Consider the following 14,029-nt stretch of genomic DNA (forward strand, 5'->3'; position numbering starts at 1 on the left):
CAACAAAGCAAGAAGGTTGAGGTGTACAAAAAGATCGGGTCAAGGAATTGGAAGGATTGGGTATCTGAGAGTGAAAGAGTGAAAGGAAACAAAAAAGTACAATAGAAAAAGATCTAGAAGGAGTAAACAGAAATGAAGTTAATAAAGATGAAATGGACTCCGGTCTGGGGCAATAACAAAAACATGCAAATAGGTGCAGGGTAAACTCAGGTAACAGATCTACCTGTATTTAATAAATGAGAACATATAAATCATGACAATAATTGAAAATAAGCAAGACTTCTGAAAATAAATTAACTTGTTTGGAATTCAGCCACAGGAAATGAATCTTGAAAATGATTCGGATTCGTAACTACGTTAGACAAAGTTTGAAAACAATGTGAAGAATTAGATTAACTAAGAATCCAGAAAGAAGCATGAAACACTCAAACAGAAACTTCTTAAATCTTGACAGACTTGCTTTCAAATTGTGCGGACTGAGAATACTGACTGCCCTTGTACGACTAATGCCATGGGATTTGTATATCCACGGGGCAGATAAATAAACCGTTAGTTTTGCATGTCATCTGACAGTGATAATCTACCTCTGGCTCATTGGTAACTTGTATTTTCCACCCCTTCTTTTAAATAATACTATTGTTTATGCATTTCACCATCATGCAGTAAAATTGGCTTTTTCTGATCTTGAACTGAGATTAGAAAACTTGTCTTGTGGTTAATACTTACTGCAGTACGAATAGCAAACAAAAAGAGTAGAGGAGGTATTCGGTGTTGTTAGTCTTTTCAGAATTGTGCAAACATTTCCCTATCCATTAAGGGGTGAGAGGAAGTCAAATGTCTCACATTGTTCTATGGAAGTTTAAAATAGACCTTCCTGTTCCTGTGGAGAGGGCTTGAAGGTCAGGTCAGGAAATGCAAGCATTCAGCCAGTGGTCCAGTAGGTCTCTCATTTGGGTCATCTTCCAAAGGTTGGTCATGATCAGAGCTCTAGCATGGCAATGATAGGTAGCCAGCTGGCATAATTAATTCCTTATTTATGGACTGGTTGTGTCTTTGCCAGGGTCTTCCCCGTGGCAGATGGATCGTGCTCTGAGAGCTAAACCCAACAGGAGGCAAACTCTTGAGGTTGGCCCGAGAAGATCACAAAGTCACAGCAACGTCCTGCAGGAGCAGCAGCCCCACAACGACATCCATTAGCCCTCCTGTGGATGGAATCACTTCCCTTCAACATCCACCCTGACCCCACCTACTGCCACCAAAGGTGTGGCTACCATTTAATTTATTAGATTGATTACCTCTTGAGGAGGTATCTCAAGAGTCATACTTGTGAATTCCTTCTTCCTCCAGTGGCAATGCCCACCTCTGTCAGTCAGGCTACCACCTTTTTACTGTTAACATCAGCAATCTGCCTGTCATCTTCAAGTGGCTCTGGGAAAATCTTCCAAGCAGGCAAATAACACCCACCGGTGGATGGAATTGAGGAAGAGCCCCAACCTGCATAACGCCTATTCAGCACTTCAGATGGCTGAAAATTTACAATCTATTGTCTTCTCCAATTAGATGTTTCTGAAAACATACCGCAAAGAAAATCTGTTTTGCACTAAGACGGATTTGTGTAATCAGATTTTCTCCATCTGACACAGCTGGCCTTTCAGGTATTGAGTATCAGTTACATTTATGACCAGAGCTGAAAATGTGATGCTGAAAAAGCGCAGCAGGTCAGACAGCATCCAAGGAGCAGGAGAATCAACGTTTCAGGCATGAGCCCTTCTTCAGTAATGAGGAACGTGTGCTAAGCAGGCTAAGATAAAAGGAAGGGAGGAGGGACTTGGGGGAGGGGCGTTGGAAATGCTGAAGGTGGAAGGAGGTTAAGGTGAGGGTGATAGGCTGGAGTGGGAGTGGGGGCGGAGAGGTCAGGAAGAAGATTGCAGGTTAGGAAGGTGGTGCTGAGTTCGAGGGTTGGGACTGAGACTAGGTCGTGGGGAGGGGAAATGAGGAAACTGGAGAAATCAGAGTTCACCCCTCGTGGTTGGAGGGTTCCTAGGCGGAAGATGAGGCGCTCTTCCTCCAGCCGTCATGTTGCTGTGGACTGGCAATGGAGGAGTCCAAGGACCTGCATGTCCTTGGTGGAGCGGGGGGAGGGGGTTGAAGTGTTGAGCCACGGGGTGGTTGGGTTGGTTGGTCCGGGTGTCCCTGAGGTGTTCTCTGAAACGTTCCGCAAGTAGGCGGCCTGTCTCCCCAATATGTAGGAGGCCACATTGGATGCAGCGGATGCAGTAAATGATGTGTGTGGATGTGCAGGTGAATTTGTGGCGGATGTGGAAGGATCCCTTGGGGCCTTGGAGGGAAGTGAGGGGGGAGGTGTGAGCGCAAGTTTTGCATTTCCTGCGGTTGCGGGGGAAGGTGCCGGGAGTGGAGGTTGGGTTGGTGGGGGGTGTGGACCTGACGAGGGAGTCACGGAGGGAGTGGTTTTTTTTTGGAACGCTGTTAGGGGAGGGGAGGGAACTATATCCCTGGTGGTGGGTTCCGTTTGGAGGTGGCGGAAATGACGACGGATGATACAATGTATATGGAGATTGCTGGAGTGGTAGGTGAGGACCAGTGGGGTTTGTCTTGGTGGCGATTGGAGGGGCGGGGCTCAAGGGTGGAGGAGCGGGAAGTGGAGGAGATGCAGTGCAGAGCATCGTCGATTGTGTCTGGGGGGAAATTGCGGTCTTTGACGAAGGAGGCCATCTGGGTTGTTCGGTATTGGAACTGGTCCTCCTGGGAGCACGGTATTGGAAGTGGTCCTCCTGGGAGCAATTCCTTCGTCAAAACGCCATCGCATATTCCCAATTCATTCATCAAAATGCCATCCCATATTTCCAATTCCTTCGTCTCCGCCGCATCTGCTCCCAGGAGGACCAGTTCCAATACAGAACAACCCAGATGGCCTCCTCCTTCAAAGATCGCAATTTCCCCCCAAACGTGATTGACGATGCTCTCCAACACATCTCCTCCACTTCCCGCCTCTCTGCCCTTGACCCCACCCCTCCAATCGCCACCAGGACAGAACCCCACTGGTCCTCACCTACCGCCCACCAACCTCCATATATATCGTATTATCCTTCATCATTTCTGCCACCTCCAAACGGACCCCACCACCAGAAATATATTTCGGACTCATGCCCGAAACATTGATTCTTCTGCTCCTTGGATGCTGCCTGACCTGCTGCGCTTTTCCAGCAACACATTTTCAGCTCTGATCTCCAACATCTGCAGTCCTCACTTTCTCCTACATTTGTGACTAGACCAATTATCAAGTTAGCACAGAATCTGAACAGACTGTCAAATGTAATGCTATCCAGTATTGCCGTCAGTGAGGTCACTATGAAGTTAGTGATTGCAGCACTTTTTGATTGGCTGCCAGATTGACCCTGGCTGTCAATCTGGAGGATTTTCTTGGAGGTACTCCGGATGGCTTCATTACTACAGTAGTTGCTTACTGGCAGATGGTCTCCTTCAATCACGCAACACTAGGTTATAGTCCGACAGGTTTAATTGGAAGCACTAGCTTTCGGAGGACTGCTCCTCTAAGAGGTGGTTGTGGAGAGTAAGATCATGATCACAGAATTTACAGCCAAAGGAGTCCAGTGTCATGGAGATGTGATATCTTAAACCATTTTAAATTAAATATTTCTTCTTTTTGAATGGGATATGCTGGTTTCTGTTCTTTGATATGAAAATCCCAGAACTTCATTTAAATTACATTCTCTAACACCTGCTGAAGGAGCGACGCTCCGAAAACTAGTGTGCTTCCCAATTAAACCTGTTGAACTATAACCTGGTTTTGTGTGATTTTTAACCTTGTGCACCCCAGTCCAACACCGGCATCTCCAAATCATTCTCAGGTTAGCTCAGCTTTTCTAATAGGTGTGAAGTGCGTCTGCATCCCAGTGTTGAGTCAGACTGAAAAGCCCTCTGCTTAGTTTTATAGGGATTCATGCAGTTTTTGAGCAAATAAAATGTAAATCTGCCAAAAAAATTCATCCTATAAATTTTCATCTATATGTGTGTGTGTGTGTGTGTGTGTGTGTGTGTGAGAGTGATGCAGTGGGGTGACCGCTGGTGTAACATGAACCCAAGGTCCTGGTTGAAGCCATTCTCATGGGTACCGAACTTTGCTATTAGCTTCTGCTCAGCCAGTCTGGTTATTGCTTGTCCTGAAGTCCGCCTTGAGGGGTGGTCACCTGAAGGTCCGCAGCTAAATGTCCCTGACCGCTGAAGTGTTCCCTGACTGGGAGGGAACACCCCTGTCTGGTTGTTGTGCAGTGTCCATTCATCCGTTGTCCTAGTGTCTGCTCCGTCTCAGCAACGTATCATGCCTCGGCATCCTTGCCTGCACTGTATGAGCAAGACCACGTTGGCTGAGTCACACGAGCACTTACCACGTACATGGTGGGAGGTGCCCCCAAGTGTAAATGTGTTATCCTTGTTGATACACTGACACATCTTGCAGCGGCTGCCATGACAGGGTTGTACGGCGGTGTTGTCCTGAAGGCTGTGCAGTTTGCTATGAACAAAGGTCTGTTTAAAGTTTGGTGGTTGTTTAAAGGCGAGAAATGGAGATGTGGGGAAGGTCTTGGCCAGATGCTCCTCCTCATCAATAATGTGTTGAAGGCTGTAAAGAAGGCTTCTGGGAAGTACTAGACAGTAACCTGTCGGTTACAGCCTGTGTCAGACCCTGAGGAGATCATTCTTGCTGTGGCACATCAGAACTGGCAGTCAATGAATTGAGTATCGTACCCTGTTCTTGTAAGGGCATCCTTGAGCACTTGCCTGTCACACTCCTCCTCAATTGAACAGATCCTGTGTACACGGATGGCTTGTCTGTTGGAAATGGCTGTTTTAATATGTTTCGGGTGGAAGCTAGATCAGTGTAGCATTGTGAGTTTATCTGTGGGTTTGCGGGACTGTAAGGTCCTTCAGTGAAGGCAAGCAATTCTGCAGAAAAGATAGGGTCCTGCTTTTGTTCTTTTCTTGAAAAAAATTTTAGGTGTTACGTCTATTTTGGAATTAAATTGTTCTGAGGAAAACTGATATTGCAAACATTGATTCACAAATAGAAAACAAACTCCACCAGTAGAGGGCAGCGAGTTCTCATTATCACAATAACTGCGTGGGTGGTTTTACATGAATATAGCATTCGGACATATTTTGTGTGTGGGAGTGCAGCGAGAATATTTCTCCCTTCAATAATGCTATCATTATAGTTTTGCATAAAAAGAAAGAGAATGAAATTCACAGAAGGCAAGTTCACTTAAAACTTAATGAACAAATAAACTGCATCATGGCCTGTAGAGAGCAGAAAGGTATGGAGCTTTGTACTGAGTTAATGATTTCATTGGAGACAACAACAGTGCTTCTGCAAAGCACTTCAGCACTATGTGGAAGTGTGAAAAATCAGCAGGGAGCCTACTCCTGCAGTCAAGCGAATCCTAATAGAAAATTGTCAAGTGAGAACTGTGATAGCCAAAGTGGAGATTACTTTTTAAAATGCATCCAGTGCTGCTTTTCAAATTGATTTGTTTTAGTCTAACAGCAAAGAAGCATACTATTTTTGGGCTCAAGGAATTAAAGTGAAGTAACCGATGCTGTTTAATTAATGAAAAGAAACCGAAGGGTTCAGATGAATAGAAACCCAGGGATTCAAATGCAAGGCCCATGGGGTTTTGCTCACGGGAGTATCAGAGCACAAGGGTAAAGTTGTAATTGTCAATTCATTAATTACGTTGGTTACGTCACTATTAAATAGTATGCGCACTTTTGAGGCCATTCAGTACTGTTAGGAATCCATAATTACAAAGAAAAACCTTGACAAATTGCAACTGTTTTCAATTGAATAAAGAAGGTTAGAGACAGCTGTTAAAGTAATTTTAAAAATTCTAAATTTACTCATTGAAATACTGCTTCCTGGAGGAAATTTCATTCCCCTGCAGCTATTAACCTATGCTGATACTGAGGAAAGGGGTTAGGAGAACACTCACCCATGTTGAAGCATGCCCTATTTTGCCCCCTGGAATGGTGAGATTGAGAGGAAAGTTTTACCTAAGGGAAAACTGGCTAACTTTGGAAGCAGAAGGCTATGGAGAGAGTACTGTGCAATAAAATAGCTTCCGGTGAGTCAGGCAATGGTTATATACTGGCAATTTGTATGATGCTGTACAATGAAATAACCTACTGATTGATACATAGAGAACATTCTCTTTGGAAGGGTATGAAGGAGTCCTGTTTCTTCTGGAGCTGTTGGCTAGGCTCATGTTTGAAATTGTATAACATGAAAGAAATCAGTAATACAACATACGTAATACAAGTAATTCAGCTCACAAGACCATGCCAATTCTCAAAGATCTATCAATACATCCAACTTTCAAGTTCTTGCCCTTTTTACCTGCACATATTGCAATCATTAATGGACTGGGAGGTATAATACTCATAATTTGTTTTATTTCCATACAGTTTAGTGTCTTGATCTGGAGTGACATTTTTGGTTTTCTCCTCCCCAAACAATGAGTTTCCGATCCCTGCCTCCTAATGAACCATCAAATTAAATCCAAGATTTCCAGCACCAGGAAAGAAAGAAAATTGGAAGTATAATTATCCCAGCAATATTTAGACCCAGCTAACCACAATCTGGGAGCAGGCCGACTCTTGCCTCTTTGCTACTGTTGATGCACTGTTCTGAGACACCCAGGCACAAGGTTAAAAATAAAGGAAAACTTATTCAAGGTTTAACAAAAAGTACACATTTTTTTTCAAAGTTTTAATTAACTCTGTAATGAAATGTATTTCCTAATGCTCATTTTGTTTACCCAGGTGACATCAGAAATGACTTGTACGTAACACTGGAGAGAGGAGAATTTGAAAAAGGAGGCAAGAGTGTGGCCAGGAATGTGGATGTTACCATGTATGTTTTAGATAGTGAGGGGCAGATCCTCAAGGTAAATAATTTTTTTTATTCTTTGATATTTTTGAGTAAAAGCAATGTTTTCCCAGTGTTGTCCTGCCTCAATAGGGTGCATTTTGAGGCAGAAAAATGTTCTGTACCATGACAAGTAGGTGGGCTCTGCTACGTTTTGTATCCATCAACTGTTTCCCCCCTCTGTCATGATTAGATTAGATTCCCTACAGTATGGAAACAGGCCCTTCGCTCCAACAAGTTCACACCGATCCACCGAAGAGTAACCACACAGACCCATTCCCCTACCCAAGTTTACTCCTGACTAATGCACCTAACACTTTGAACAATTTAGCATGACCAATTCCCCTGCCCTGCCCATCTTTGGATTGTGGGAGGAAACCGAAGGAAAACCCATGCAGACACTGGGAGATCGTCCAAACTCCACACAGACAGTCGCCCAAGGCGGGAATCGATGTCTCAGGAAAGAATCCAGCTCCCTCCTAAAGAAAGGGAGGAAGAAACAAGCACAAAGAACAGATCATTCAGACCCTCAAATCTATTCATTCAATTGGATCATGACTGATCGATACCTTCCCTCTTCACAAAGCAATAAGTATCTGCGAGGGATATAGATAGGTCAAACAAAAGGCAATAACTTCAGGCATTGTTTAATGTGGGGAATTATAATGTCATGCAGTTTGGTAGGATGAATCCCAAAGCAGATTATGATGTAATTGGAGAGAGACTCCCAATAAAATGCAACACAGAGGGATCTGGATGTTCTTGTCCTTGAAACACACAACTTTAACATGCAGGAGCAGCAAATAATAAAGAAGGCAAGTGGAATTTTGGCCTTCAGTTTTCGGGTTGTAGCTTAAAAATAGATTAGTCTTGTTACAGCTGTACATGATGTTGACGAGGTTGCAGCTGGCTGGGTTCAGTTTTGGGCCCTGTATTTAAACATAGAAAATCAGAGCAGGAGTAAGCTAGTCAATGCTTCAAGCATGCTCCGTTATTTAATATGATTGTGGCTGATCATCCAATTCAATAGCTCAATTTTCCTCCATATCTTTTGATCCTTTTAGACCCAACTGCTATATCCAACTCCTTTTTGAAATCACATAATGTTTGGCCCCGACTGCTGTCGGTACTGGCGAATTCCACAGGCTCATCACTCTCTGGGTGAAGAGACCTCTTCTCATCTCAGTCCCTTAATAGTTTACTCTATATTCTTTGACGGTGACCCCTGGTTCTGGACACCCCTGTCATCAGGAACATCATTCTTACACCTACCCTGACTTGTCTTGAAAAAAATCATATACTGATGTTCAAAGCAGTTCAGAAGAAATTCACGAATAAAGAGGTTGACTTACTAAAAATAGATAAACAGGTGAAACACTTATTCATTTGCGTTCAGAGAAATGAAGGGTGATCTTATTGAAGCATACAAAATTCTAAAGTTACTTGTTAGGTTAGGTGTTGGGATGATATTCCTACCAGAGAGGGAAGAAAGAACAAAGAACAGTAAAGCACAGGAACAGGCCCTTTGGTCCATCAAGTCTGTGCTGACACGATGCCTTTCTAAATGGAAAACCTTTTGCTTCTATGTGGTCCACATCCCTGTATTGTCTGTCTGTTCATGTAACTGTCAAGCTATCTCTTAAACGTTGCTATTATATGTTTCTACCACCTCTGACAATGCATCCCAGGCACTTACCACCCTCTGTGTAAGAAAATGTGCCTCTCACATCTTCTTTTAAATTTTCCCCCTTTTACCTTAAATCTATGTCCCCTAGTAATTGACAGTTCTACCTTTCGAGAAGAACTCCAACTATCAATTCTGTCCATGCCTCTCAGAATTTTGTAAACACTATCAGATCACTCCTCAGCCTCAGGCATTCAAGTGAAAACAAACCAAGTTTGTCATTTTTCCAATTTCTCCTCATAGCTAAAACCCTCCAAACTGGGCAATATCCTGATACATCTTTTCTGTGCCCTCTCCAAACCCTCCACATCCTTCTGGTAATGTAACAACCAGAACTGTATGCAATATTACAAATGTAGCCTAACTAAAGTTCTATACAGCAGCAGCATGGAGTACAAAAATTGGCAAGACATGTCCCAACTGATGAAGGTAAATATGTCATACACTTTCTTGACAACTAATTCACATGTACTACCACTTTCAGGGAACTGTGCACCTATTTGCCTCGATCCCTCTATGTTAAAGCTTCTAAGGTTTCTGCCATCTACTGTATACTTCTTCCCCCCCACCCCCCCCCACTTTAAACCTTCGAAGATGCATCACCTCATATTTGTCTGGATTAAAGTGCATGTGCCATTTCTCCACCCATGTCTCTAGCCTATTGATGTCATGCTATATCCTCTGGTAACCCTTCTCACTATCCTCCAATCTTTGTCTTCTGCAAACTCACAAAGCAGATTGCATAAATTCTCCTCCAGATCATTTATATGAATCACAAACAACAGGGGTCCCAGCACTGGTCCTTGTGGAACACCATTGGTCACGATCTGCAGTCAGAAAAAAAACCCTTCTCTTCTCTATGAGCAAGCCAGTTCTATATCCAGCTTACCAGCTCATCATGGATCCCATGTAACTTCATCCTCTGTATTAACCTGCCATGAGGGACCTTGTCAAAGGCCTTGCTGAAGTCCACGTAGACAACATCTACCGTCCTGCACCCATCAATCACCTTTGTCACTTCCTCCAGAAACTCACATAGTTTTCTGAATTATAAACTTTCCTGCACAAAGCCATCCTGTCTATCACTTAATAAGTCCTCTTCCTGCTTCTGTGTCTTAAGTTCCTCTGTTCTCCATTTTCCCGTCTAGTTTCCATAACACTTACTGCCCTTGTTTAACAAAAATCTATCGTTCTCACCTTTCAAATGCATGCTTCCCTATCCTCTGTAGTGTTTGTAAAAGAGTTTTGGATTTTGATTGTGGCCAAGTGTTTTTTTTAATAGCATTATTGAATGGCCTGGCTTAATTTTTATGGTTATTCACCTTGTTCTGGACACTGTCAGCTTCAGGAATAGCCTATCTGTATTCTGTCAAATCCTTTAATTATCTTAATCTTTCCAATTATGTCATTCCTTAATCTTCTATTCTTAATCAACATAAAGCTCAGCTATAATGTCTATTCCTATAATTCAACCACTTTGGTTGCTGTATCTTTCTGGTGAATCTGTTAGATTTCCATCAAGGCTATTCTACCATTCATGAGGTGTGATGTCTAGGATTCAATGCAGTGTTCTGCTATCCCAACTAGATTTCTGCATGACTACAATATATCTTTGACCCTTTGGATACCAGCTCTCTTACGACAAAAGTCAAAATCTAACTGACATGTCAAATTATTTTCTGCCACTGTCTACTAATGTTTGAGATATCTGCACTTCGACCCTAAATCATACTCTGTCACTGTTCACTCACAGTTCCTAAACCACAAAATATTGTGGTCTAACTTTCATAGATCCAAAATGAATTTTGTATATTGAACATTGTTGTTTTTTCTTAATCACTCAATCTATCAATACCCCTTTGTAATGTTTTGAACTCATCTATGTTACTTATTGTGTCAACTATCTTAATATAATCAGCAACAATTAGAAACACATCTCTCTCTTCTTTTATCTAAGTATTTTATAAATAAGGTGAGAAATTGTGGCCTCACCCCAAACCTTGGAGCAATATGAGCCACATCCTGCTCCTATTGTATGTAGCACTGTCTTTGCACTCTGTCTCCTAAGTCATTCCCTATCAAATACAATCAATCACTTTATTTTGTCTTAACAGTTACTTTTATTCAACTTTGCTATTTGGAATTTCATGTTATAAAATGCACAGGCACTACCAATCTTGCTGTATTTCCAAGTCCTCAAAAAGCCCAGATCATTAGACCTAACTTAGCCTTTCTAATTAATTCATATATCCCTAATACTCAATCATTTTTCCAAAGTTATTAACTCTATGAATAACATTCGACAAGTACGTCTATAATTTCCTAGTTTATCTCTGCTACTCTTTGCAGTAGGGTGCCATTGGCAATTGGAAATCATTAGATCCTGATGATTTGTCCATTTTTAGTTAAAGTTTTGCCATTATCTTTTGTTTTGCTATATTGATTCTAGTTTGTCCCTTAATTTACATTAATTTTCCTTGTACCTTTGGTATTTCACCTTCACACTATTTTGAAAGGAATAATATGAAGTAGCTATTTGGTAAATTTCCCATTTCATGATTCTCAATTATAGCATAATCTGTTTCTGTGGTCAAGGTACCCATTTTAATCAAAGTCATCCTTTTTCTCTAAATATGTTTATAAAACTTTGAATGTTGTCTTTGCGACCTTTGTCAAGCTTTTTCTTGTATTTCTTCTGTGTTGCTCTTGTACCTTTTTCTTTATCTGCTTTTGTCAATCTGTATATCAATCTCAGTCTCGGGGATTTTTACTGTTCCAACACTTTGTTTCCATGCAAGTCTTTTAGTTATTTTATTGTTTACTTTCATTGTTGACAGGGTACATGGACACATGTCTACCAAAGACAAAATTGACACTAATGTATTGCCAGTTCATAATTCTGCCCAGCCTACTTTAGTCAATTTCTGCCTCATTCCTTCAATGACAACTTTGGCTAAATATGAGGTCTTCACTCATGACTAACCCTTTTGTCTCCGTTTTAATACTAGTGTTCCCTAGTTTTAGTACATTGACTTGAGATTACTTATTCTGTATTAAGAGCTTAAAAATGTGTTGCTGGAAAAGCGCAGCAGGTCAGGCAGCATCCAACGAACAGGAGATTCGACGTTTCGGGCATAAGCCCTTCTTCAGGATCTGCAGTCCTCACTTCCTCCTTATTTTGTATTAAGCCTAGAATGGAGGTTATGTTCTCTCAAGCTATTGCACCAACTTCTATTTGTTTTTAATTTTGTTTGTTTCCCAACTAATTCTCTACAAAGATTGTCCATTTCTGATGTAATCTCTTTTGCAAAATGTTCCTTAACTTAAAAGGGTTGACAGCAAATAGTTGAAATATATTCTATTTGATTAAAATACCAGGAGAACATATTTGATTCAATTTTGCCAGATCAGATGCTTATCAGTTTCCTATCAATATGACCTTTTCTGTTGCATGAATTCTGTTAACTTATTAGATAAATCTGTTCTGATTTCCTTTGTGCAGAAATATAAAAGCATTGTAATTCCTTGAACCTCAGAACTGTGTTCCTTCTCTTTACAGGATTGCATTTCACTGGGGTCTGGAGAAATTCCAGTGAGTGAACACCACTCCTTTGTGCTTTACCACAACAATAGCCCCAGGTGGGCTGAGCTGCTGAAGCTTCCTATTCCAGTGGATAAATTTAGGGGTGCACATATCCGTCTTGAATTCAGGCACTGTTCCAGTAAGCACCATTACATCATTGACTAGTATACTACAATCTCTATAAATGCAAAGCTAAATACTACAACCCTGTCTAAACTGCAAGCATAAATGGAAAAAAAGGTTATCAGATTTAACGTTGTCAGTCTGCTGAGAAATTACTTCAAACTGAGTAATGCATTTATTATAGATCTCTGTACATGTTATTTACTATGCTATGTCTCAGATGTGTCGCAAATACACAACATCCAGACTATAGGACTCTTTCCAGTTTGTGTCAAAACAGTCCAGTCTACTAAAATACAGAAGAGATTACTATTTGATGGAAGGATGTGTGGTATTTCTGTTAATAGATTAATGTTATGAGATTAATAATGCATATTAAAACAGTACTTGTGGTATAACTAGATTCAGTAACATCGGGTTTTAATTTGCGATTGTCCCACCACAGTTCTTGTCATTTGTCCTGGATATGGCAGCAAAAGGAAAGCTGGGGTCTTGCTTTTTGGGTCTGGAGGTCCTGATGAATGAAGTGGTGCAGAAGTCTCATATCATCTTCCTCCAGGACAGACACAGGAGGCTATGACACCAGACTGTGTCAGCCTGGTCTGCGGTTGCCACCCAGATCAGTCCCACATTCACATTCACTCTTTTCCCCATTCCTAACAGCTACAGGCCCTCTGCTTTACCTATCGCTTGCTCAGGATAACTCCCCACCTGCACCAAAAGTAACAGCTGTGCCACCCATTTTCATCTTCATATTTGCCCCTCTCTCATATTAGCAAAAACACCTATGATAAGACACAGAGTCAAGATGGCTGCTCATCATTCAGCTCCTCGCCCCTTTGTGGACAGTACCCTGACTCTGACCACTCTGCATGGCAGGCTGACTGACCATGTCTGAACCCCTGGTGGAGCCTGCCATTGACATGCTGTGCCAGGATCCCCTCATCAAAGGCCTTGACTTGTCCAAGGGCTGCTGTAAATCATGTCAAGCTTTGGGTCTGTGCTAAATTGCACAGCACTGCAGCAGTACTAGAAGCCTGGTACCTCTGACTGAGAGTGCCAAGCCCAAAAAGACAAGATAGGCCAAGGAAAAGCAAGGCAGACACGTAGTCAATGTCCGGGTAGGCTCAGAATGAGTGAGCACTAAGACAGCAAGCCAAGAAGCCAGGGAAGCAACCTGATCCCCACCATGAACTTGATGTATCCCCTGAGCACAAAGTATCCTTACTGCAGCATTGCGATGATGGTTGCATGTGTGTCCGCAGCTGTGAAGTATAGAAGTACCTTGTAAATAGATCAAAGACCTGCCTTCAGGGCTCTTAGAGTTTGGCATATTTGGGATGAGATTGCTTGTGGTTGTGGGGTGCATGTGATGAGCACCCATGGAGCATGCCCTGAGATTCTGTTGCATGGTGACCAACATGGTCAGCAACCCACTCTGATATCCATAAAGAGAATTCTGAGGTTGGTAAAATAGAAAGCTGCATATTAATGAGGTATAATTCATCAAGTTGTTCAAGAGTAACAATCCTGCACATATTAATGAGTTGCAGTTAATCAAGTTGTGAAAAAGTAACAATCCTCCATAATCAGCAACTCATCACTACTGAGCAGGAATTTCGCCTTATCACCTAGAACTTTGTTAAAAGATGCACTAAGTTGTTTCTGATGCGAAATA

At 41.9% G+C, this 14,029-nt stretch overlaps 1 protein-coding gene across 1 annotated transcript in view; it reads left to right on the forward strand.

Annotated features, from left to right (window-relative positions):
- dock4 (dedicator of cytokinesis 4) overlaps nucleotides 1–14,029 on the forward strand; it is a 458,861-nt gene that overhangs the window by 263,671 nt on the left and 181,161 nt on the right. The window contains exons 14-15 of the mRNA XM_060839361.1: nucleotides 6,856–6,980; nucleotides 12,205–12,367. Coding sequence (XP_060695344.1) covers nucleotides 6,856–6,980; nucleotides 12,205–12,367 — 288 coding nt within the window. The remainder of the gene's footprint in view (nucleotides 1–6,855; nucleotides 6,981–12,204; nucleotides 12,368–14,029) is intronic.

Source organism: Hemiscyllium ocellatum, chromosome 19 (assembly GCF_020745735.1).
Source record: "Hemiscyllium ocellatum isolate sHemOce1 chromosome 19, sHemOce1.pat.X.cur, whole genome shotgun sequence".
Lineage (NCBI taxonomy): Eukaryota > Metazoa > Chordata > Chondrichthyes > Orectolobiformes > Hemiscylliidae > Hemiscyllium > Hemiscyllium ocellatum.